The following is a 27139-nucleotide window of genomic DNA, read 5'->3' on the forward strand; positions in this document are numbered from 1 at the left end:
AGCAATCAAATGGCACCAAAAGAAAGCTGTATTAGTGACAAGAAAAGAATGTGTAAAATTCATTTAGGTGGTAGGTTGTATGACAGAGCAATAAACCGTTAAAGCTGCAGTGGTCTGAATGGGAAAAAGTGTCTGGTCCTTAAAGGGTTTTATGACTGCAGTCCTTAAGTAGTTAAAAGGGCGCCTCCATAGACTTCAATGTTTTTTTTTTTTTTTTTCTGCAAATATGGACTACGGCCTAGTGCACACCAGAGCGGGTCTGCTGCGGTTTGCGATCCGCTTGCGGGTGCGGATCCGCTAGGGTAATGTATTTCAATGGGCTGGTGCACACCAGAGCGGGAGGCGTTTTGCAGAAACGCATACTCCCGGGCTGCTGCAGATTTTGGATTGCGGATGCGTTTCTGCCTCAATGTTAAGTATAGGAAAAACGCGAGCCGCTCTGAAAAACGGCATTTCAGAGCGGTTTGCCAGGCGTTTTTGTTACAGTAGCTGTTCAGTAACAGCTTTACTGTAACAATACATGAAATCTACTACACCAAAAACTCTTCCCAAAACCGCAAAATGCTAGCTGAAACGCTACAGAAAAAGAAGAAAAAGCGTTTCCATATCCGCTAACATTTTGCGGATCTGCTAGCGGTTTTTGGTGTGCACCAGGCCTACAAGGTGATGAAAAGGGCGCCTGAGGTTTTTTTTTGTTTTGTTTTTTTTTTTGCTACAAAAGGGCATTGATTTATAGCCAAGATTTTTGAATGGGGGGGGGGGAGAGGCTTTGGCACCACCAGGGGGGTCTTGGATGTTAGGCTCCACCGGAGGAGGGGGGTGGGGCTTAGGCACCCCCCAGGGGGTCGGTTAGGCACCACCGGGGAGTGCAGGGTTCTGTGTGAGTAGGGAGAAGTTAGTTCATAGCGATCACCGGGGGGGGGGGGGGGTTCTTAGGGTTAGGCACCACCAGGGGGGTTAGGGTTGGGCACCATCAGGGGAGGGATCTGTGTGAGAGTAGGGAGAAGTTAGGTCATAGTAATCACCTTTCTCAGCTATATCCAGAGCCCTTTTATAGCCCAACAAATTTTGCCTATAACTGCATCCTTTTTATAAACTAAAACTAGATTTTTGGCTAAACCAGGCACCCTTTTTGTTGCCGAATCTGGCTTTTTTTGTCTTTATCAGGCACCCTTTTTTCCAGACGCCCTTTTTAAACATACGCAAGGGACTCTGAACAACGGCCTCTGGCGGCTCCAGTAATCCCGCGACTTCAGCCGAAGTCGCGCATGCACGGCACCCCCCCCCCCCCCCCCCCCCCGCATGCCATCACGCTGGTCGATGTAAGCATCCTGCATGGTTCAGTCTTTAGAGACCGCACAGGATGCTTACGGTGATTGGTGTAATGACGCGCCACTTCAGCTGAAGATGCCAGATTACCGGAGCCACCAGCGATACCACAGAAGGGGGAAGAGGATGCTGGGGGACATTGTGGGCTACAGGGAGCTGGAGGAAGCCCCAGGAAAGTCCAGATTTTCAGTTTAGGCCACTGTTTAGGGTCCCTTTAAGGGTGGGTCAACACATTTTGAATACTATGAACAGATTGTGTATGTAAACCCTCATATCACATGAAGGGGGTCAAATTGGTCAGTGATTCACCAATCCTAATTAACGTGTGTACTAAGCTTTTAGACTTGAGTGCCCTGAGAGACTCCAATCTTTTTCGCGATGGGCAATGGTAGGTCCTGGATACATTTTATATACAATGATTAGTTTGAGCATACAGTTATTGGGGTCTTCTAAAGTGAGTAAGGCTCACTCATGTATGTCACAATGTGAATTTGTGATATTCTGCTCTGTAATGTCTGTGGTGAATTTGACACCCGCAATTGATTTTTATTTTGTGTTATGAAAAGTTAATGATGAACTATAAATGAATTGCATGTGACGCCTGTGAGTCTTGTGGTGATGGCAGTGGATTTGTGAACTCATACTTGGTGATTTTGTCCTCCAGGCACTGGGTTTTCACTGAATTTGAACAGCGCTCCAGCTACAAATACAGCATCCACTGGCTTAAGTCTTGGGCTTACTGGTTCCCTTTTTCAAAATACAAATCCATCAATTTCAGGTAATTATTACTTGTATTCTGCGCAAGAAAAAAACTAATCAGAAAAGTTTCAAATGTTTGCTTTTTGGTGTTCAATCTGCACTGCCACCTGTTTGAGCAGCAGACAAGTACTGTATAAAATGGTTTTATAGGTCTGTGGGGTCTAGTTATCAGTTGTTACTGGGAGTAGGGGAAAGAAAGATCAGATTCACTAACCTTGGGCTGACTCTAGACCCCAGCAATCTTTCAGGTCCCGTGCTGTAGTTCTAATTCTAAGCCCCAGGTAAGTAAATATCTTTCCCCCCTGGCTCTGTATTCCTAGTTTTGATGGAACCCACGTGGAATCACTGCAGTACTTTTAAATCGTGCCAGCGCTGTGTGCAGTGCTTTATTAGACTGATCGTGATCATGTTTTGCTCCGATTTTGAAAGCGCAATCCAAAAAATGCTGCCAGTCTCCTTAGTGGGATTCTAAAAATCAAACAAGCTGACACTTACCTGGGTTTTCTTCTGGCCCCCTGCAGCGGTAATGTCCCACGCTGTCCTCCTCTGATCACCCGTTCCCCGCCGCCGGTCCGGGTTTAATAGTCGTCTAAACAGACGAATAATGCTCGCTACCGCTCACGTCATCGGGAGCTTGCTGCGCAAGCGCAGTACGAAGTTTTCTTGTACTGCACCTGCGCAGGAAGCTCCCGATGACGCGCGCAATCACTTGCGTGATTACATTGGGAACGGAGCACTGGAAGAGGACGGTGTCGGACATAACCGCTGCAGGGGGAGCGATAGAACCCCCAGGTAAGTGTCGGCTGCTTTGATTTTTAGGATGCAAAAAAAAAAAAAAAAAAAAAAAAAATCCTTCAAGCTCTTCTCATTCACAAGCTGGCCAAGGCTTTCTAATCGGCCCCAATTGCCTTCTGAGAAATGGCGCACACACTGGGCCTTGTGCAGTTTTATCTTCTCTGCAACAAATCTTTTCAGCACTCTATGATTCATAAAGTACCAAAAAGTAGGTTAAAAAAAAAGAAATATCAAACCTATTTAGTGTGTTTTCTTGCATGCTGGTGGCTTTAAATGTATTTTATTGATATGTGAACATTTCTCCTGGAGAGAACTCGGCATAAAAGTTAATAGTCTTGGGGCTGCTGCGTCAAGTCAAAATTTAATAAACTGAATGAAACTTCATGAGCAGATCAAGTGGATTGCATAGATTTATTAAAACTCTTCGGCAATGAGACGTGTGTGTGTGTGTGTGTGTGTGTGAAATATATATATATATATATCTATATCTATCTATCTCATTACACACAATCTCCCCCATTATATATATATATATATATATATATATATATATATATATATATATATATATATATATATATATATATATATATATATATATATATATATATATATATATATATATATATATATATATATATATATATATATATATATATATATATATATATATATATATATATATATATATATATATATATATATATATATATATATATATATATATATATTTAGAAATGTCTATGAATCTTCTTATACTCAGTGTTCTCCCCAGGCTCTTTTAGCCGGTTGCTCCACCCGGCTAGATTTGGTGACCACCCGGCTGTCATCAGCTCACCTCCTCACCACCTCCTATGCTGTAAGCACAGTTGCCCTGCATTTTCAACTCGCCCAACCCGGCTACTTTTTCATGCCACCCGGCTACTATTTCATGCCACCCGGCTGGAAAAAAATTCTGGGGAGAACACTGTATACTAATACTAGTTTGCCTGCCTACCCGAGTGAATAGACCTGTCAGGCTGGGTTCCCGACCCCCAGAAACTGATAATCAGGCTCTCGGCTTGCAAACCCTACTTTACCCCCAGACCTCATCTATTACAACATCTAAGGATAGCAATATGCATTCAGGTACATGCCTCCTCCACCAGATTGCAAGGTGTCTTCAATCAGATGTGCTTTCAGTTTCCTGTAGTCTTCTAACCCTATAGAGAAGAGGTTTTTATTTGCTGCTGGTACACTCTGCTTGAGCCACCTTCTTTGTAAGGCTCAACACACACCATACAATCTTGGTTGTTCAATCTTACCACTTTCATGTAGTGTAAGAGCTTATCCAATCAATCATTCAAGGCATTTTCAATCTGTTGGACCTTATACTACAGAGATTTGGTAAATCTTTACAACCAAGATTGTATGGTGTGTGTTGAGCTTAAAGCTATGTTTATATTCGGATCTTCCCAAGACTTATAGATAAACAAGATACATCAACACATATATAGGTGTAAGTCCACTCCTGGTTGGTTTCTTGCAATGGCTGGCATGAATCCGGGAAGTGGATCCCTCAGGTTTTTACGGAGGTGGTCAATATAGCAAGACTTGATATGGATTGTGATATCTGGCTTCCAGTGAGTTTCTGGTAAATTTTCACCTAACACCCAGTCTCCAGGTTTTAGTTTTTATATGATTCTTGTATGCATTTTAGGTCTGAAATGGAATAATAAACATTAAGATTATATCTGATTAAAGAGATTACATATTCAGTCTAATTTGGACGTAAAGGTTGTCTTTGTTGAGATCAGGGCTGTGGAGTCGGAGCAATTTTTGGGTACCTGGAGTCTGTTTCATAAACTGGAGTGTGGTGGTTTTTGTACCCACTCCATAGCCCTGGATAGGCTGAGGAGTCGGAGCAATTTTGAATAGCTAGAGTTGGAGACAGTGGCTACACCATCTGAAGGGTCTGATAATTTTTGTACCGACTCCACAGCCCTGTTTGAGATGAGTACAATTGTGTCCTGTCCTGGTACCTCTCCAAACAATATTTCACTTGGACATAACCCGCTCTTTACACTTTTTGCAACGGTCCTAATATTGAATAGAATGGAGAAACCTTCAGTATGTGGTTTACCTGTTTGTTCTTGCATTTTATTTTTTTGATGGTACCATTCAGTCATACCCTTTGGTAGAATGCTTATGGACAGCCGAAGTAACACCCAAAGCTTGCAGCATTTTTTTGTAGAATCTGATCAGTAATATGGGAATCTTAATCCCGGTCTGTTACTTCTTGGGATGTGCATCTGCAAATCACTTCTGAGAGCATTTTTGCTTTTTTTGGCTGTTTTTTTAGCATTTTCTTCTGGCCAGAGAACAAATCAACACAGGCCAATACATATTCAAATTGATTTGATTCAATTACCAAGGGTATACACCATTGGTAAATGAATGAGCTGAAATGGGTACTCTGGCTGAGGCAAATATCCCTGTCTTACCTTGACTTCTTGTCCAGGATTATGACGCATGCAAATCTCACAACCTGCTGTGACTTGGGCAGCAATGTTACTGAACCCTGGAGCTATCCAATATTGGTCCACCAGGAAAACCCATATTGTCCTTACCTTGATGAGTAGGTCCATGAGTCAAATGAGCCATTAAGGATACAGTGCTTTCAGCAGACCGTGTTAAAGAGTAACTGTCAGGCTGCAAAAGCTAATTTAAACCTCTATTCTCCTGTGTTAAACAGTTTAGAAGGAAGCCAAGTAGGCAATACTGAAGTTAAAAATCTCTCTTACTTTTGATGTGTGCCTAACAGCAAGGCTGTTATTCCCAAGCTCTTAAGAAGCCGAGAGGCCGCATACCATACTGCAAAGCATTCTGGGGCTGCTTCTTCCCACCTTGGGTCCTCTCCTCAGCTGCTAGTGAGAAGTTACAGGCTCATGTTACAACAGCTTGTAATGCAGTCCAGCTCAAAGCACTGAAAAATCTCCGGGCAGAGTATACTGCATGAGTCCGCTATTGTTCCTAGCCACATGGCTAATTAATATTCACTGCACAGTAGTGTTGTCTTTTTTCTGGATCGAATCATCAGGAAGCAGGGAGGACATGACGACACAATTGGCTTCATAGGAGACAGACAAACTTGGAACCTGCCATGAGCTGTCAGGAGCATCATTCTCTGCAAATACTATATAAAAATTCTGTGAAATCCAAACGTGGACAGTGAAATGCATATGTAATGTAAGTACAGCCAATCTTTAGCTACTGATGTGTGTGTTTTTTTTTTTTTCTCTGAGACCTTATACCTAACAGCTCCTCTTTAAGGCCTAGCCCTCCATTCCCCATCTCCTATTTGTGTTCCTTCCTTCATCCAGGGAGCTTTCTAATTGGCGGGCTCCTGTTTTTGGAGGCCTTCTAGCAGCTATACAGAATGCTGTTGGTGTGATGGCCGCTGCCTTTGTTGCCAACACTGGTTGTTCATTTCCTTTGGTCTCCTTGGTTTGTTCCTTTTGTGTGAGCTGGTACTTTTTACTAATGGTAACCCTGGAGGGCAGTTGAAAAGCCTAAAGCAATTTACACACAAGATCAGCATTTTTTTTTTTTTTAAACTCAGCACACAGACCCAAATACATGGGTACTCAGTTACATGGGGCATTGGCAATTTCTTTTCATGCCGTACCTCTAAACTGAAATGCGTGATCATCATAGTTTATTCATCGTATGATATTCATTATAGATTAGTACGTGCTAGGTAGGTATCTCTGTGACTTTCTTCCCCATTAAACTCTTATTCCTCACTATTACCTGGCTGTTACTGCGACAGTTATCATTTATCCTTCATATACCTTTACCCCATCCACATCCTACATATATTCCTCTCGACTCTCCAACCTCTCTCTTTAAAAGGTATCCAAATCCTACAGATTCATCCAACAAACATGGACGCCCCAAATGAGCCCCTCACAGTCATCCCATCAATCACTCCTTCCCAGGTGTCTACCATCATATACCAATACCCACCAGCCCTGCTCCAGCCACCAAAACAACCCTCGCCCGTCACTCCCAACTCTCAGCTCACCAACTCTCAGCTCAGGCCCTCTCCAAGACAGACCTAATCGAGATTAGCTATAAGACTTCTCCATATTTCTTCTACTCTAGCCATCTTTCCTAGATCCCTGTTCTTACACAATTCATCCATCCTAACAAGCCATTCTCCTATATCTAACCTAGCCGGATTCTTCCAGTTATTAGTTATAATACTTTTGGCAACTATCGTGCCGTATTCTTTAATCAGAGTGCATCCAGGGCTTTCTTTTTTTGCTGTGTAACTAAGGATTGCTTCTTTCGGTGTAAGAGCAAATTTTTCTTTTAACAATTTCTCAGCCAGTAGGATAAAATCCCCCCAGAATTTTCTAACTATCGGGCACTGCCACCACATGTGTAGAGTGCCTCCATCCCCCTGTCCACACCTCCAGCACATCACCCTGCGGTTTGCAAATTTACCGATACGGCGTGGTGTAATGTACCATCTACCAATTGTTTTAAATTGTATCAATTGTAACCTTGGATCTTGGATTTTAAAAGTGTTTACCCATATTTGTGGCCATAACCCTTCCAGACTGGACCCCAGCTCAGTTTCCCATTTCCTGCAATATGCAGGAAAATCCTGGTCATATTCTGCCTCGCAAATAATTGAGTATAGGTTAGAAATTGATTTATTCATTTTTTTTTCCCAGGAAAAAATGTTTCTCAAATATATTCAGATCCCTCATCTGAACGAACCGCGAGTAAAATTTATAAAAGAAACTATGTATCTGGAAGGAACCCCATGAACTAATCTGGTCGTTGCATTCTAAGATCGGTCTAATTCCCAGAGTGGGGTTTCCTCCAATATTAGCAAAACGTATTTCACGGCTTATATTATGCTTACCAAACCAGGCTGGGTCAAGACCTGGGGAGAAGTCTGGGTTATCTCGTAAAGTTGTTAAAGGGGAAAATCCTGTTTTTTTTTGCCATTTTTTAGTTATCCAAAGCAATGATTTCAGAGTTGGTTTAATCAGCGGATGGGATGATGAATTATATACTTTGTTGATATTTTTAATGATCCAAGTAAAAACAAGATCAAAATCTGACTCCTCCTCCTCTAACCGTGGCCATATCTTATTCTCTACAACAGTAGTGGTCTCTATTTTCCATTCCAGGATCCTTGACAGATGTACACTTTTATGATAGTTGTATAAATTTGGAGCGGCAAGTCCGCCCTGATTTTTTCTTTTCATAAGTAGTTTATAATTTATTCTATGCTTAGCATTGCTCCAAATAAAATTCTGGAATATCTTGTGCCAGTTCTGGAACCATATGTTAGGGATGGCTATTGGTAAGCTCTGCAACAAAAAAATAAGCTTCGGAAGGATCAACATTTTAATAATGCCGATCCTCCCAATTAGGTTGAAACATGGACGGTCCCAAGATCTCAATTTTTTTTTACATTCACTCACTATTTTCAGGAAGTTATTTTTGAAGAGAGAATCCGGATTGTTGGTAAGATTGATACCCAAGTATTTAATTACATGATTATTATATCTAAACTCACTGCTCTGTTTTATCTCCTCCATGAGTTTTACCGAACAGCCTATGTTTAGGATCTCTGTTTTTTCTTTATTCAATCTAAAGTTTGAATATTTTGAAAAAAGATTAAGTTTATCTCGGCATTTTATAGTTGAATTAAGAGGGTCCGTCAGAGTTAGGAGTAGATCATCGGCATAGGCCAAGATCTTTATTTCACCTTGTCTAGTTTTTATACCTCTAATTTCATCATCTTGATGAATGGCTTGAATAATAGTTTCGATGCCGAGATTAAATAATATGGGGGACAAGGGACATCCTTGCCTGACCCCATTTGCGATAGTAAAAGTATGATCAAGCTGATTATTTACCTTAACGCTTGCATTTTGGTTTGTATAGAGTTTCTTCAAATTCCCAATAAATACTTGGCCAAGTCCGAATTCTGCCAGCACTGCAAAGATAAAGTTTCTTGACATACGATCAAATGCTTTTTCAGCGTCCACTGCGATCATCACCGCCGCTTCCCCTCTAGTTCTGCACTTGTGAATCAGATCAATTGCAGTATATATATTATCCTTAGTTTGTTTATTTTTAATAAAACCCGATTGTTGACTCCCCAAAAGATGACTAATTATTTTATTTAATCTATTTGCTAATATTTTAGCATAAATTTTTACATCACAATTTAAAAGGGAGATAGGTCGAAACTGTGCACAACTTGGGTTCGGATTATCACCTTTTGGAATTAGAGTTATGGTTGCTCGGTTTGATTCATTAGAGAAAATTATGGGGTTTTCAACATTATTCACAAGCTTACAAAAGAGGGGTGCTAAGATACTCGTAAATGATTGATAGAATTCGGCATTAAAGCCGTCAGGGCCTGGACATTTTTTTTTAGGTAGCTCCCTTACAGTGCTGACGAATTCGGCCAGGGTTATCGGGGATTCCAATTCTGCTCTATCCTTCAGGCTTACCTTTGGGAGGTTTATTTTGTCTAAGAAGTTTTTTGGGTTTAACAAACTCGATTCGTCCATATTATATAGTTTATCATAGAAATTAGAGAATTCTTTTGAGATCTGTTTAGTATCGTGGATTATTTTACCTTTTTTATCAGTTATATGGTGAATAAATTTAGATCTTCCTTTATCTTTCAAGAGGTTGGCTAGAACTTTCCCGGATTTATTTTTCCCCAATATATATCGTTTTTTTAATTTTTTATGTTCTACTGAACATTTGTGGTTCAGGAGACCATTAAGTTCTGTTCTAATTTCAGTCACATTTGATAAAGTTGTTATGGTTGAATTTTTTTTATGTTCACTTTCTGCATGTTGTAGGGATTTTAATAGGTTATTAATTTTATTATTCCTTTCTTTATTCACTTTACTTTTAATGCCAATTAGGGTTCCTCTAATAACGCATTTTAAGGTGTCCCACAAGATACCATATGAACTGACAGAGTTTTCATTCAGGTCTATAAAATCTTTAATTGCACTTGCTATTTGTTGCCTATAATCAATGTTATCCAACAATAAATCATCTAGTTTCCATTGTTTACCTTCAGTGGATCTTTTCCCGAATAAAATGGATATTATCACCGGTGCGTGGTCAGAGAAAGTAATTTGTCCTATTTTTACCTCTGTCACAGACAAAATGGTATCCTGCTGGACTAAAAAATAATCGATTCTTGAGTAGTTATGATGAACGTGTGAGAAGTATGTAAAATCTCTTTCATTAAGGTTTTTGATTCTCCAAATATCGACCAATCTATTGTTAATAATTGTTTTTTGGACTTCTGATATTTCATTTTTAGACAGGTATGACCAACCCTTAGAGGTATCTTGTTCAGGATCTAAAGGTAGATTAAAATCACCTCCTAAAATTATCATCCCTTTTGCTTTAATACTAACCTTATTGATAAAGTTAATCACAGAGGCAGATTGGCCTCTGTTCGGGGCATATATATTAGCAAGTGTTACAGGGTCTCCATTTACCCTCCCCAATACAATAAGTTCCCTGGCATCATCATCCTTGTATATTCTATCCACAGAAAAATCAAGACCAGTTCTTATAATAATTGAAACACCACATGTTTTCTTATAACGGTTAGTATTGTTAATCCATTCCTTATATCTTTTATCAAAGATTGTTGGGGCCTTCCCTGATTGAAAGTGTGTCTCTTGAATGAAAGCAATATCAATTTTATTTTTTAACAACATATCAGTGATTCTTCCTCTCTTACAGCCTGAATTAGCTCCATTCATTTTTTCCATGAAAAGGAAGGAATTCTAAGTAAAGCGCGATCCCTGGGCAATATCGAATTCAAGGGGTGGAAAATTGAACTTTTTCCAGACCTTTCAAAGCGAACTATCGATCGAAGAAGACAATTAAAACCGTTACTGGAGGCGATTAAAAAAAAAGGAGGGCAGTACCGCTGGGGTTTCCCCTTCTCCTTAAGAGCAACGGTAGATGGGAAAACATATAACCTGACAGATGGAGAACCACTGATAAATATCCAAAAGGCTTTAAAACTCCCCACAATACATATCTCAGGCTGGGAAGATGCTGAGGCCTGATTTATGGCAGGTGTGTAGGGATAGTCTGTCCCTGACTCTCTAGTGTATGCTCACCGGGGGAGGGGGGTGGAGGATATGCGTCAGATTGGGCAGCAGGGGCTCTATTCCTGTTACTACTGTTGATTGACAGGTTTAGAAGAGTCCGACACAAAAAAAGTCAACTAGGTTGACAGAGCGGACTAGGTCAAAAAAAAAAAAAAAAAAAAAAGGATTGTTGTTTGTCTGGGATGCTGATTCTAAGTATGATTGAAATGGGTGTGTGGTGGGTTGGTTGTATGTCACATGTTTTAGAGCCCCTCCCCCAGTCTATATCTCCTCTCGCGCTCCCGCCTGCCTTACTCTCCTCTAGCCGTGAATCATTTCTTTCGCCTACTGCTTTTAAAAAAAAAAAAAAATAAAGATGTGTGAATTAAAAATCCTTTCTATGAATGTTAAAGATCAGCATTTTTGATTGGTTAACCTGCTGTCGTCATGAAAACCCTGGACCTTCATGTTGGGCCATAGCCATGAGCAATGCCAGTATCTGCTGTCAGTATACGCAGTGGCGATTTTCCCTACAGCCAGAGTACGTGCCTCAATAAGAGCGTATGTTTCAGCTAACTGAGCAGATTCATACAGTGGTAAGGATTTCTGTACCAGTGGTTAATCTAATGTTACAATAGCATAACCTGTATGTGACTGACTTAACATCCTCTGTGTAATATCTGCACCCATCAATGCAAAATTATAAATCAGGAGTTAGAAGAGGTGCATCTTGCACATTGTCTAAACCGTGTGTTTGTCTCTTTGTCTTATCACTTCTAGACAATACTGTTCATGTGAATGTTTGTATTCTCCTGTCCTTATTAGGCCTGGAACCCACTAGAAAGCGCAAAATGCAATTGCTAGCGATTTGTGATAACGTTTTGCAAGCGATTTTGGGAGCGATTTCCCTGCTCCTATACAATTAATTAGCATGGAAATGCTGCATGTCCTGCGATTGCGATTTCCTTAATGGCAATCACTCTAGTAGAATCTGTCTCCTCCATTTAAATTGGCAGAGCGTTAAAGGGAAGGTCCAAGCAAAAAAAAAAAATGAGTTTCACTTACCTGGGGCTTCTACCAGCCCCATGTAGCCATCCTGTGCCCTCGTAGTCACTCACTGCTGCTCCAGTCCCCCGCTGGCAGCTTTCTGACCTCGGAGGTCAGGGCCGCATTGCATACATTTTTACGCATTCCAGCTAGTGCAGGAACAAAAATGTATGCGTTGCACCACTAACGCGTAAAAATGTATATGTTAATGTTCCTGCACTAGCGGGAATGCGTAAAAATGTACGCAATGCGGCCCTGACCTCCGAGGTCAGAAAGCTGCCAGCGGGGGACTGGAGCAGCAGTGAGTGACTGAGGGCACAGGATGGCTACATGGGGCTGGTAGAAGCCCCAGGCAAGTGAAACTCATTTTTTTTTTTTTTGCTTGGACCTTTCCTTTAAGGGAAATCCTCTAGCGATTTTAAAGCGCTACCTAAACGCTCTAGTGGGTTCCAGGCCTCAGGCAGAAGAGTGGCAGGATTCGTGGTATACTACCCCAGTGTTCTCCCCAGACTCTTTTAGCTGGGTACTCCACCTGGCTAGTTTTGTAGAGCACCCGGCTGTCATCGGCTCACCTCTTCCTATGCTGTAAGCAGAGAAGAACCGGCCCTGCATTCTGTCATCTTGCCCCAACCAGGTACTTTTTCATGCCACCCGGCTGTAAAAAATTTGAGGAGAACACTGTACCCAGTATGACAGTACTGCTGTCTGGTTTGGTCCGCGGAATCAGGAAAAAATCCAAATGCTCTAAACCCCCAAGCAAATGAGTACTCACTAGTGCAGGACCTGGTTAGCTAGGTCGTGATGCAGAGAGGAAAATGATCCGCAAACTCAATGAGGTTGTAATGCTGGGAATACACCGTGAGATTTTTCGGCAGATAGATGGCTCAATAGATCATTTCCGACAGGTCCGATCTGATTTCGATCGTTTTCTGATAGATTTCCATTCACTTGTGTATTCCCAGCATAAGTCGGTTTTCTTTACGGGAGATAAATCCACATACAAAAGGACATCGACATCCACAGGATCAACTGACGCGTGTCTCGTTTTAAAGGACCACTATCACACAAAATGTAAAATACATATAATAACATGCTAGTGTAAAGGATGTTTCTTCCAGAGTAAAATGAGCTATCAATTACTTTTCTCCTATGTTGCTGTCGCTTACAGTAGGTACTAGAAGTCGGACAGAACTGACAGGTTTTGGAGTAGCCCATCTCCTCATGGGGGATTCTCAGGGGTTCCTTTATTTTCTAAAGCGCTTGGCAAATGGCAGTTGCTCTGTCAAAGTGCCAAAAACATGTGAAGGGACCAAGGAGGCTGGTCATCATCTTTGTATAAATCCTTTTCAGGTAGAATATAAAGAATAGAGGCCATGCTGAGAATCTCCTATGAAGAGATGGACTAGCCCAAAACCTGTCGGTTCTGTCAGATTTCTACTACCTACTGTATGTGACAGCAAAATAGGAGAAAAGCAATTTATGGCTCATTTTACTCAGATTAAAACGTACTTCTTATTTGCATATTATATGTATTTTAAATGTTACATTTTTAGTAACCAACAATAGTGGTCCTTTTAAAGGGAACCTAAACTGAGAGAGATATGGATGTTTCCTTTTTAGACAATACCAGTTGCCTGGTTGTCCTGCTGATCTCTTTGGCTACAGTAGTGGCTGAATCACACACCTGAAACAAGCATGCAGCTAATCCAGTCTGAATTCAGTCAGAGCACCTGATCTGCATGCTTGTTCAGGGGCTGTGGCTAAAAGTATTAGAGACACAGGATCAGCAGGAGAGTCAGGCAACTAGTATTTTTAAAGGAAAAATCCTATCCTTCTCAGTTTAGGTTTCCTTTAAGATGTGCCCTTAGTCATAGTTACAATGAACCTGGGGAGAGGTGGGGTCTTTATAGGCAAGTGGAGAAAAAACTCCACTCACCAAAAAACAGATTACAACCAATTGGAATTAAAGAGACTTCTGCTTATAAACACTCATTTGGGCAGCCTTGCTACTAGGGATGATCAATGAGACGCAGATTCTTCCAAAATTATGCAAATTCTTAAGCAAATGTATGCAGTTTGAAAATGGTCCAATCAATTTAAACTCAGGTTTTGGGCTCTTTTTCACTATGAAATGCGATCGCGTTTATTTTCCGCCATGCGATTGAGCTACTATACTCAGTATAGTAAAGCTCAATCGCATCCAAAACATGGCAGAACGACTATTGCATTTTGAACCAAAATCGCATTGCAATTGTATATCTCTGATCATTGCTACTTGCTACTGAAAGGTGTTTAGTATTTCAGTTGCGCTGTGTGTCAGCAATGCTAAATTGTGTCCTAAGATCCAATCAGCCAATTTGGTGAGCAATATGGGCACATGCAGCCACATTTCTGTTGCACCCTGGATAACCTTTGATCGCTGGATCATTTTTGGCTGAAAAATAGGCATTTGTTCCCTTTTGCTTAGTGCCATGTAGATGAGCAAGTATTCAGTTTGAATGTACATTACTTTCTTGGCATGGCAGTTCAGCCTCCCATGTGAAAGCGGCCTTACAGTGGGATGAAACGCAAATTTAATCTATGGTCTAAAGTATTAAACACAGCATAGAACCAATAGGAAAAAAAAAAACATAGAAATGGTTTTGAAGCTACTGGAAGGGTTAACTTCACTCATAGCTAATTCATAAGATTGCTGTTGCCATACCATATGATCAGATTGTGTTCAGCTACACTAAAAAAACACTATTAAAAGGGCCCATACACTCAGCCGATCGATTGAAAATCGATTGATCGCAAATCGATTGATTTGTGGCCGATTTCGATCGATTTCAATCGATCTGACATGCTGGAAAATTTAGGTCGATCTGTTGAGCTTGCTTATCAATTTGCATTGGACCTAATGGAAATCTGATGGCAAAAAAAAATGCCATCAGATCGATTTTTTTTTTTTCTTTTTTTTTTCTCCAATAGATTTCATACTAAAATCTATTGGAAATCTGTTCCTGGTAAAAAATGTTCCTAAACACACCAGATCAGAGATCAATCTGATGATGTATCTGCTGCTAATCTAACAAGTGTATGGCCACTTTAGCTGTGTTAACAATGCAGATAATCTTCTGCTGTATCCAGGAGAGGGGAGACGGAATACGTGCCCTACTTTGTTTGCCATCAGATTTCCATTAGGGCCAATGCAAAATAAGCAATCTCAACAGATCGACCTAAATTTTCCAGCCTGCCAGATCGATTGAAATCGGCCGCAAATCGGTCGATTAGTCAATCGATTTGCAATCGACCAATCGATCGGCCAGAAATCGGCTGAGTGTATGGGCCCCTTTATGCTAGGTACACACTCAGATTTTATGATCGATTTACTGTCAGATCGATTATTTCCAACGTCCCATTTTCTATCCGATCGATTTTTCAATCGATTTCCTATTAAGTTAATGGAAATCGATCGGAAAATGCTTGGAAATCGTTTCGAAAGCATATCGGACATGTTGGAAATAATTGATCTGACAGTAAATCGACCATAAAATCTCAGTGTGTACCTAGCATTAAGTGGATCCGAGATGAACTTTTATTTATTGCATAATTGTGTTCCTTTCCTATTGTTTGTAGGGCATTCCTCAAGGCAAATACTTTTTTTGTTTTAATACTCTAATTCCCTATAAACTAAACAAGCCTCACCCACAGCCTTTCAGAGAGCCTTGGCATTTTCAGGCAGTAGCAAGGGTTCATGGGAGCTCAGTCTGGGCAGGAGGTAGGGGAGATATTACTAGCCAGAGATTTCAGGGGGGGGGGGGGGTAGGCTGAGTGCTGAAGATGTAGATAAGCTTACCTCTGTGTAATGTTTACAAACAACATGGCTGCTTTCATTGTATCACAGGAAGAAATAATCATATTCTATTGAAGCTGTTTGCAGCTAATCTAAACTTTAGATAAGATATATATATATAGGCAAGTTAGTTTTTCATCTCGGATCCGCTGAACTCTTGCACACAACAGAAGGAAAACCTAGAGAAATGCACCCCATATGTATTTCGAGTGTTTAGAACAACGAATTGGTAAACACAGGATGCTAACATTATGTCTGCTTCCATGAATGCAGTAAGTAGACACACTGCAAATTTATTGCAAGATTAGCTGTAACAAAGAAATGTTTTTCTTTAAAGGTTGTTATGCTGTTGCTTATTTGGAGCAGAGAGAAAGTTCTGAGTTAAGGTCTGCTTTTAACTTCCCTGGCGGTACGCTGTTTATGAGGCTGTGTCCGCGGGAGGGATTTTTAGAATAAAATCATTTTAAACTTCGTAGCTAGCACTAGGCTAGCTACCTGTGTCCCCCGGCACCTATCTGCTCCCCCTGATCGCCGCCAGCAACACTCACCCGTCCGCGATCCCACGCAAGGCCGCAGCTTCCCAATTGGCTTCAGTCGTCGCTATGGCGACGATCTGTCATGACGGCGTCATGCGAAGTCCCGATCCTCCCCATAGCGAAGCCTGGAGCTGATTGGGAGGCAGCACCATCGCAGGATCCCTGGGGGTATGTATTGCGGCGGGGATCAGTGGGAGAATGGAGGCATATGGGGGGGCACAGGTTAGTTAGCCAAGTGCTAGCTGAAGAGTATTGCACACATTTTATGAAAAAGAAAAAAAAAAGAAAAAATCCTCCCGGGGCCATGCGATCCCCTGCGGCGGCTAGCCTGACACTGTGTCGGGCTTACCGCCAGGGAGGTTAAGAACAAACCTTTTTTAATTTTGAGTTTTCATACTAATTTAAAGAGAAACTGTGACCAAGGATTGAACTTCATCCCAATCAGTAGCTGATACCCCCTTTCCCATGAGAAATCTTTTCCTTTTCTCAAACTGATAATCTGGGGCTCTGTATGGCTGAGATTGTGTTGAAACCCCTCCCACAGTGTGGTGTCAGGATCATGGTGCTGACATCACACTGAGAGCCTTGTTGCATTGTGGGAAATAACAGCTGTTTACAACTGCCAAAAAAGCAAGCAGCATCTCCTTCGACTGACCTCAGCTGCCAGCAGTAAAAATGTCACCATGTGATAAATGTCTGAATGTAAATCAGGGAGAGGAAAGGTTTTACAATGGTCAAACACTGACAAAATCATTTATACATAATTATTGTAAAAATTAAGCACTTTTGTTCATTACTTTTCACCGCAGTTCTTCTTTAACCTATTTTGGTTCCTGGCCGTAGAAACTACGTCCAGGAACCATGCGCGCTACCGCGGCCGATCACGCACGCGCACTCCCGGCCGCGGATTCGGTAGCCACGGAATCAATGTATCGGGCTATGGTGCCCGATCACTGATTCCTCTCCCCCCCGCTGAAAAACCGACAGCTTCTCTCGGAAGCTGTGCTTTTTCTGGCCGTTGCCTCCCCCCCCTGCGTCACTCTAAGCGTGTGTTAGGCTTAGAGTGACGTCATGTAAACAAACTCATGGCCGCCATCTTGTGGCCAAAAAGTAAAACTACAACTGAAAGTAAAAAAAATAAAAACGCACAATTACATCATAAAACTATAGTTTACATCCCACCCTCTCAAAAATACCCAAATAAAATGTTTAATATAAAAAAAAAAACCATTACAGTAAAAAAAAAACATGTAAATATTTACCTAAGGGTCTAAACTTTTTAAATATCAATGTAAAGATGAAATATTTCGATTTTGTATTTTATTTTAAACTTGTAAATAGTGATAGATGCGAAACGGAAAAAATGCAGCTTTATTTCCATATAAAATATTGTCGCCATGCATTGTGATAGGGACATAATTTTAACGTTGTAATAACCGGGACATATGGGCAAATACAATACGTGAGTTTTAATTATGGAGGCATGTATTATTTTAAAACTATAATGGCTGAAGACTGAGAAATAATGATTTTTTCCGTTTTTTTCTTATTCTTCCTGTTAAAATGCATTTACAGTAAAGTGGCTCTTAGCAAAATGTACCCCCCAAAGAAAGCCTAATTGGTGGCGGAAAAAACAAGATATAGATCAGTTCATTGTGATAAGTAGTGATAAAGTTATAGGCTAATGAATGGAAGGTGAACATTTCTCAAGTGAAAACGATGGAACGCGAATGGGTTAAGCCATGCACCATTTTATATGTAACACAGAGTATGTAGTGTAGTGTGTACTGGTAGATGAAATGAAGTATGGTAGAGTAATAGCTATACTCCCAAAGCAGGGTTACCTCAAAGGCAACCACTGTATAGGCAGGTGGGGTGATTAGACCTGACCCCACTCAGGATTAAGAAGTCGCTCTCCATAGATGAGGAAAAAAGGGGATAATACCCCTCCCTCCACCAGGGGTGGACTTAATATAGCATAGAATGGATACAGAGGCGCCAAAAGGATAAAAGAATCTAAACAGTTTAAAACATGAGGAGGCAACGGTAGACTTGTTCATATACTGTCTGAGGTTGGGCTGGATAAAGATCTAGTGTTCCAGTTGGCTTGTTGTTTTCAGGAGCAGAGGGACAGATCTTAGGGACTGGGATCTTTGGAGGCATTACAGGCTCGACATCTATTTCATTCGCAAAAGGGTTTAGAGATGAATACTCTAGAGCAGTGGTTCCCAACCTGGGGGTGATCGCCCCCAGGTGGGTGATTTGGGTTCTAAGGGGGCCGGTAAATTTGTGGGGGGCGATCAGTATGAAAAGGCAGAAAAAATAGTGTGTGTCACTCGTTTTTTAAGAAAATTATGGGCAAAAAATATGATCTGTATAAAATATGCAAGTGTGCATGATAGTTGCGTAATTCCTCAGGGCTCGTTGGTCACACGCCGGTGTAATGTCAGATATTGCAGCCCGGAAGCAGCCTTCCTCACTGAATATCGCGCATGCTCAGTGGGAAGTTAGATATTTACCTGAAATATCTCTGCTTCCGCACCACGTACACTCCCGAAATTTTCAGGGGAGGGAGGGGACCCCCAGATCTAGCTCTGTGTCGAATTGCAGCCCCCGAGCCCCGCTAGTTCCCGAGATAGGTTTGCTGCAGTCAGTCTCGGGAACCAGCGGGGCTCGGGGGCTGCAATTCGGCACAGAGCTAGATCTGGGGGTCCCCTTCCTCCCCTGAAAATTTCGGGAGTGTACGTGGTGCGGAAGCAGAGATATTTAGGGCGTTTTACGTGGCTGCACAATTTAATGGGACGCAGGCTCCTACTGCACGTGCGGGGCTGCACAACGTGCGGGGCTGCAATAGCTGACATTACATCGGTAAGAGAATTGGCGCAAAGTAGTTGAGTCACCGGCTATTTTTAGCTGGCAAGGTCACAGTGCTACCCCCTCCACTGGCACCACCACCTGGTGTAAGGGTATACCGTACTAAGAGAAGGGGGGGGGGCGACAGGGGTGAGTCGTCTTCCCCTAAGGGGCGATGCCTCATAAAAGGTTGGGAACCACTGCTCTAGAGAAACTGCTAGGTTTCCTTCCTCATATTCTTCTACCCATTTGCCTGCAGACTGTCTGAGCTGTTTATAATCTTTTAATAGTATAGTTACTTCTCGCTTAGTTATTATTGTTGAGCTCATACTCAGCCTTGGTTAAATCAGATAAAGGCAAAGTAAGACCAGCATTTACCACAAGATTATCATCAGGATAATCCATAATGCTCGTATCTTGCCACCCAACTGGCAATTTCCCTTTTGGTGCGTACCTGTTTGTTCCTTCATAGAAACGTTCCGCAATTTCCTCAGGTTTCTTTTCACTTCCTGATAACCCTGCATCCTTTTCAGCTCTCGGCATATTTGTATCCAACCATTTCTTATGTTGAGTTATCTAATTTTGTTCCCTCTTGCAATTTCCCTTTTTTATTCGTATCCCTTGAATGAGCAGTGCTCCAATCCCCATCGTGAACTTTCATCCGTTCCGCATCTTTTTTTACTGGGATGTTTACTGCTGCTAGGCTGCACTGACTCATCCCGCCGCCTTAGACGGGATAAACTACTGCCCATATTGGATATCCTGTACAGACACTAAGGGCTAGACACCTAGCGGCCTTTTCAGCGTTTCTGCAGCCGCTTGCGGCTGCGGATCCGCTTGGTCAATGTATCTCAATGGGGTGGTGCACACCAGAGCGGGAGACGTTTTGCAGAAACGAAAAATGCCGGGGTGAGGCATTTTTTGGCTTTCGGATGCGTTTCTGCCTCAATTTTAAGTATAGGAAAAACGCAAACCGCTCTGAAAAATGCCTGTTCAGAGCGGTTTTGCCGGCGTTTTTGTTACAGAAGCTGTTCAGTAACAGCTTTACTGTAACAATATATGAAATGTACTATACTGAAATCCGCTGCAGCAATCCGCAAAACGCCATAGAAAAATAAGAAAAAGCGTTTCAAAATCTGCTAGAATTTTGCGGATCTGCTAGCGGTTTTTGGTGTGCACCAGGCCTAAGTTTGGAGATCTTTACACTGTAGTGCTTTAGGCTGCCCAGCTGCTAATTTTGTAATATTAACCCTTCACTCACTTTACATTTAGGTAAAGACAGCAGTGATTCTATTAGATGAAAAGACAAAAACAAATCCCTATACACAGTACCTAAGTCTTAACACAATTCTCCATGTATTACAATCGCACACAGGAGACTGAATTGTGATTGCAGCGAAGAAGGTGCAGGATATCGGTATAGGATATATTTAAACCAACTTCCCTTTTATGGAAATCTGCAACTACAAACCCCGTCTGTATTAAACACTTATAATCCCCCTTTTTGTTTAATGCCATCGGATAAATACAAGAGATGTTTCAGAGGGCAAAAAGGAAAGTCCATGTTGCTGCACTCTGATTTTAAACCCTTTGTTATGGATTTTTATTTTCTTACCTAAACGTGGTTTTGTGGTCCGATACCTTCAGCTTGAGGGCCTGTTTCCACTTGTGCGGTGTGAATCGCAGCGGTAAAAATTCGCATGCGGATGCGAATTTTGCATGCGGGTGTATGCAAATTTTCGTGCGAATTCGCATGAAAATTCACATGAATGACGCTGTATGCAAATTTAACCATGGCAGTGCCAGTGTGCATTTCCATTGATTTCCATGCGAATTCGCATACCAAAGCCGCAGGCGATTTCCCTATTAAATACATTAGCGGCGATTCGCATGCATTCCACATGCAGGCGAATTCTGATGGCTCTGCCGTGCAGAAAAATCCTGCACAGAAAAACGCTCAGGAAAACTGACAGGTGGAAACAGGCCCATCCACTTGTATTGGCTGTGCGAATCTGCATGCAGGAAACGCATGCAGATTCGCGATAGTGGAAACGGGCCCTTAAAGGGTGACCACACACGAAGAAACAAAGGAGAAAGTAACCAATAACTTTCAAATGTATTAGCTAATTAAACATTGGAAATGGCAGTGTTTTTAATAATTGTATAGACCTAAGCACTATGCAATATACTATCCATCAGCCAAGGTTGTTAGCCTAAAGGCCAATCTACACGATACGATTCGATTACGATCCGATTAAATCCGACATGTCCGATCAGAATTCAATTCGATTTGCCATTGCAAAACAATGGCAAATCAAATTGAATCGAATCCTGGTCGGACATGTCGGATTTAATTGAATCGTAATCGAATCGTATAAAGAATCGTATCATGTAGACTGGGCTGCTAGGTACACACCATACAATTTTCTGTTAGATTCTTCTGTTAGATTTACCTACAACATGGAAAAAAGCTATCTGGCAGGTCAATCTAAGAGAAAATCTAACAGAAAATTGTATGGTGTGTACCTAGCATTATAGGTCTAGCACTCACCAGTCATTGCCCAGAAGCTGTGGGAGAAGAGAGGAAATCTTTCTCATGTAAGTCAAACGTTTACCATGGATATTAGTCGGCCTTCAGCAAGTTCCTGCTGGTCTCCCCCACCTTCTGCACACTCCCAGTGGATGCTATACCTCGCTCCTTGTGTTCTGTCTTTAAAAGCTGCTAAGGCAGATTGAGGCCTAGAATTTAGGGGGAGGCCCAACACCTCTCATTCACACGTTAGCTGAGGATTTCTAATTAGCTGCAATTGCCCTCTGAGAAGCACGCTGAGCCAAGTCAGGATCGTAGGCTTCTGATTTACTCTTCACACAGCAGGTTCTTATATGCCATTCAGGACACGTGACACAGGTTACACGGGGAGCAATCCATATAGTACATAGTTCACCATGGTCCTCGTATTGGGTAAAACAAGTAGTCAGCAAAGTTTCTCTCTGTAGGTCACGCTGTTCTTGCTAAATACAAACACATGTATATCTCTAGTATTCTACAAATAAAAAGAGGAAATGGACAAGACCTTTGATCAGTAAGCAAGCCGTGCGAAGCACAAATCAATATTTCCACTAATCCTCATCTAAACTATTTAATGAGATAATGATCTGGATCTCATAGACCTATTAAAGAACAGTGGTAATGAGAAATATGTTTTGTATCCTTAGAGACCCTGAAACAAAAAAAGATATATCGTATTTTTCGGATTATAAGACGCTCCGGACCATAAGACGCACCCATGTTTAGAGGCTAAAAACCAGGAAAAAATATGCCTAAACCTGAGTGTGTCCATGGTGCAGGGGCATCTTGTAGACCTTTTTCCCCCCAAGCTGTTTTCACCAGCTACAATAACTAAGCTTCAGGACCCAGCTACACTAAAGGTGGCCATACACTGGCCCGATTTGCGCCCGTTTCGACAGCAGATTCGATCACTGGGATCGAATCTGCTGCCAATCGTTCACGCTACATGCCGAATTTCGATCCATTCCGTCCGATCGCGCCGTGCGGAAAATAACCGTCGATCGCCCGCGGGTAAAGAGCGCATGGCTAGCGGCGTTCGAGTGCCCGACGACCGACGCAATAGAGCAGCATACATTACATGCTCCGTCGGCGCGACTCCCGGGTCTCCGCTCTTCTCCGTATCGGCTCTGGTCTGGTCTCCTCCGGCATGCTTCCCTTCTTCCTGTCCCGGCAGGAAGTTTAAACAGTAGAGGGCGCTCTACTGTTTAAACTTCCCCCAGACAGGAAGAAGGGAAGCATGCCGGAGACCAGACCAGAGCCGATACGGAGAAGAAGAAGAAGAGCGGTGACCGGGGGCAGTCGCACCAGCGGAGCAGGTAATGTATGCGGGCGGGGGGAGCGGCAGCAGCACCACCACAACAGATTGTGATCGGTTTCAGGCTGAAATCGGTTCACAATCTGTTTGCAGTAAAGGTAGCCATACGATCCCTCTCTGATCAGATTCGATCAGATAGGGATCTGTCTGTTGGTCGAATCTGATGGCAAATCGACCAGTGTATGGCTACCTTAACTCCTGCTGCCCCCACCAGTAGACTAAGTGCCCTACACTAAACTCTGATGCCCCACCACTAGCCTTACAATACAACAAACTACACTACACTAAACTACATTACATTACACTAATCCCGATTCCCCCACCAGTTACTACACAACACTAACTAACCTCTGCCCCACCTGTAACACTACATTAAACTAACTCCTTCCTCCCCACCAGCTGCAATAACAAAACACTTGTGACCTCACCTATCCAGCTGTCCATCCATGCACTCCTTTTGATGTAAGCTGTGATGATGTTGACACGGCGGGGGTGCAGTGACCATCTCAGCGGGGGCTGCAGCAGCTGTTCCTACATGTATTGTGACGGGAGGGGTGGAGGCAGAAAAGGCACGACCCAGGGCTAATTTCAGATAATGTCCGACTCCATGGTCACTCTGCACGCTGCCGCAATAACCTGCCTCTGGCCACTCAGACCGGCTCCATGCCGCCAATCATCTGCCCACGTGCCTGCCCGCAATGCCACCGCCAATCATTTAAGTCCATGCTGCGTCAATCATCCGCCTCTCGATGTCGCTGCTACATCCGCCTCCATGCCCGCTCTCTGTGCCTCCAAAATAACCTGCCTCTGGCCAGCTGTCCGTGCGGCATCCATGCCTGCTCGCCAAATTCCTGCATGGCATCAGCGTGGCAGAAGACGGGAGATCGTAGCGGTAGTTATGACTACCGTTGCCTCAGTACTTCCTTGTACTTCCGCCGCATCACACGTCACGTGGTGGGAGCTAGTAAACAAGGAAGTACTGAGGCAACAGTAGTCATAACTACCGCTACGATCTCCCATCTTCTGCCACGCCGATGCCATGCAGGAATTTGGCGAGCAGGCATGGATGCCGCACGGACAGCTGGCCAGAGGCAGGTTATTTTGGAGGCAGAGAGCGGGCATGGAGGCGGATGTAGCGGCGACATCGAGAGGCGGATGATAATTACAACAGAGAGAAAATGTGTGCATCAACCAAGTGAACCTGACAAATCTGGCTTTGCAAATTTGGCCTATTGGCTAATCACGAGACATTGCTCATGCAAATATGCATTTGCTTTCGCATGCCTAAATATGCAGGGTCAAAACCCAAAACCGCAAAACAATCGCCCTGCGGGAATTGGTTCATGCTACATAGCACTATCCAGGGGCGCCACGAGGAGGCTTCCCATTGCCCCCATACAACCGGGGGCCGCGGGGGTCCCAGGCTCTCTCACCGCCTGGAACCAACACAGCGGCACCCCGGAGGTGGAGGCTGGGGGGTGCATGCGGTCTCCCCAGCGTGGCCAGCGCCGGGAAGAGCCGCCCGCACACACCTCCCAAGATTAAAAACAGGCACTTACCTTAACGCCCATTGCGTTCTGCTATATGCGCATGACCTGGGCGCGACGCATAAGGGGAGGACAGGCGCAAATAGCCTGCTCCAGGGCTCTTACCTCCTAAAACAAGCCATTCACCAATGCTAATTACAACAGAGAGAAAATGTGTGCATCAACCAAGTGAACCTGACAAATCTGGCTTTGCAAATTTGGCCTATTGGCTAATCGCGAGACATTGCTCATGCAAATATGCATTTGCTTTTGCATGCCTAAATATGCAGGGTCAAAAACCGCAAAACAATCGCCCTGCGGGAATTGGTTCATGCTACATAGCACTATCCAGGGGCGCCACGAGGAGGCTTCCCATTGCCCCCAATGGGAAGCCTCCTCGTGGCGCCCTTGGATAGTGCTATGTAGCATGAACTTATTCCCGCAGGGCGATTGTTTTGCGGTTTTTGACCCTGCATATTTAGGCATGCGAAAGCAAATGCATATTTGCATGAGCAATGTCTCGTGATTAGCCAATAGGCCAAATTTGCAAAGCTAGATTTGTCATGTTCACTTAGTTGATGCACACATTTTCTCTCTGTTGTAATTAGAGAGGCGGATGATTGACGCAGCATGGACTTAAATGATTGGCGGTGGCATTGCGGGCAGGCACGTGAGCAGATGATTGCCTGCATGGAGCCGGTCTGAGTGGCCCGATGAATTTATATCTCGGGGCACAGATGTGTGGCTACAGTGGGGGCACCGCATGAGGCTGGTGGAAGAGCGAGGCGAAAAGGTGATGTGCAGCAAAGCACACGGACAGAGACCCAAGGAGGCAAAGAGTAAGGAACGGTTTGGTGTTTTTTTTTTTTTTTTTTTTCAATTTGTGCACTACTTTTTGCTACCTTCGGACTATAAGACGCAGGGACTTTTTCTCCCCACTTTTGAGGGAGAAAAAGTGCGTCTTATAGTCCGAAAAATACGGTAATAATGAATTGTTTGTGTAGTACAGATAATTACCAGAACATTAGTAGCAAAGAAAATATTCTCATATTTGATTTTCAGTTATACAGTTGTTGTTTTTTTTATAACCTTGCATCGTTCTCTAATATTTGCAGTTTACACACTACTCGGCATGCTAAATGATTTTACAGAGCAGCGAAGTGAACTTTTGACTTGAAAAGAAACTACAGTGACTGACAGTTGACCTAACAAGCTTCAGAAGACAGAGCTCTCTGCCACTTTGAAAGTGTGGAGCTCAATGGCTCTTTTGCATAGATAACTGGAGTTTAACTCTTCCTGTACTGGAAACCATATTAGACTGTCTCTGCGCCTAATGTTTTATATCGTAGCTGTACTACACATACAAATATTATTTCATAATTTTTTTTTTCCACTTCAGTATCTCTTTAAAGGAAATGTTATGGGAAATTGAAACTAGGCAGTTAGGCCTAGTTCACATGATAAATCGCCAGCGCTATCACGAGTGCTTACGTTTTGGTGAGCGCTTTTTTTCGCTTAGAAAAGAAATTTTCTAAGCGCTTTTGCTCAGCGATTTTATTTTTTTCACTACCGGAATGTCAGTCAGGAAGTGAACTTTTTGACCCAGAAATTAATACCGTATTTTTCGGAATATAAGACGCACTTTTTCTCCCCCAAAAAATAGGAAGAAAAAGTTCCTGCGTCTTATATTCCAAAGGCAGGGAATCCCCGACTTCAGAACCGCCCGCCGATGCCGATCCGCCGCATTGTCGGGGACTCCCTGCCTTGTCCCCCTGTGTGGTCTGCCAGGTCCCGCTCCCCCGGTAACAATGACGGCATAGCAACTCACCTTTCTATGGATTCCAGCGCTGTGTAGTTGCCAAGGGAGAGCGTCCACATGGGGGCGGGGGGGGGGGGGGGGTTGAGGAAAGGATGGACACTGGGGAGGGGGGGGGCACACACATGGACATGCACAGGAGGGGGCACACACGAGGACAGGAGGGGGACACAGGGACTGGAGGACAACACAGGGAGGGGGGGGGGGGTGAAGGGGACACAAACACACACAAGGGGGGCAGGAGGGGACACAGACACACACACACACACAGGGGGACTGGAGTGGACACAAGGGGCCTGGAGGACCACAGAGGGGCCGCTGGAGGAGACACACAGGACATGAGGGGACACATGGGGCAAGAGGATCACACAAGGTGGCAGGAAGGGATGCCACACACAGGGGGACAGAAAGGGACACATAGTAGACACAAGAGGACAATGGGGAGAACGTGTACTGTACAATACGCTCCTGGAATATGGACGCACCAGGTTTAGTATATATTGTATACATTTTTTTCCCAGATTTTTGCCCTCTAAACCTAGGTGCGTCTTATTTTCCGAAAAATACGGTAAATACAATGTAATTATTCGTTAAAGTGCTCGGCAATTC

The 27139-nt window shown here is 43.1% G+C and overlaps 1 protein-coding gene across 5 annotated transcripts in view; it reads left to right on the forward strand.

Moving 5' to 3' along the window:
- The window catches only part of NUP58 (nucleoporin 58), a 114384-nt gene that overhangs the window by 14249 nt on the left and 72996 nt on the right, over nt 1-27139 (forward strand). For all 5 annotated transcript variants that reach the window (XM_068266971.1, XM_068266970.1, XM_068266973.1 and 2 more), the window contains exon 4: nt 1994-2107. In XM_068266971.1, the coding sequence (XP_068123072.1) occupies nt 1994-2107 (114 nt within the window). The remainder of the gene's footprint in view (nt 1-1993; nt 2108-27139) is intronic.

The sequence above is a fragment of the Hyperolius riggenbachi genome, chromosome 2 (genome assembly GCF_040937935.1).
Source record: "Hyperolius riggenbachi isolate aHypRig1 chromosome 2, aHypRig1.pri, whole genome shotgun sequence".
Lineage (NCBI taxonomy): Eukaryota > Metazoa > Chordata > Amphibia > Anura > Hyperoliidae > Hyperolius > Hyperolius riggenbachi.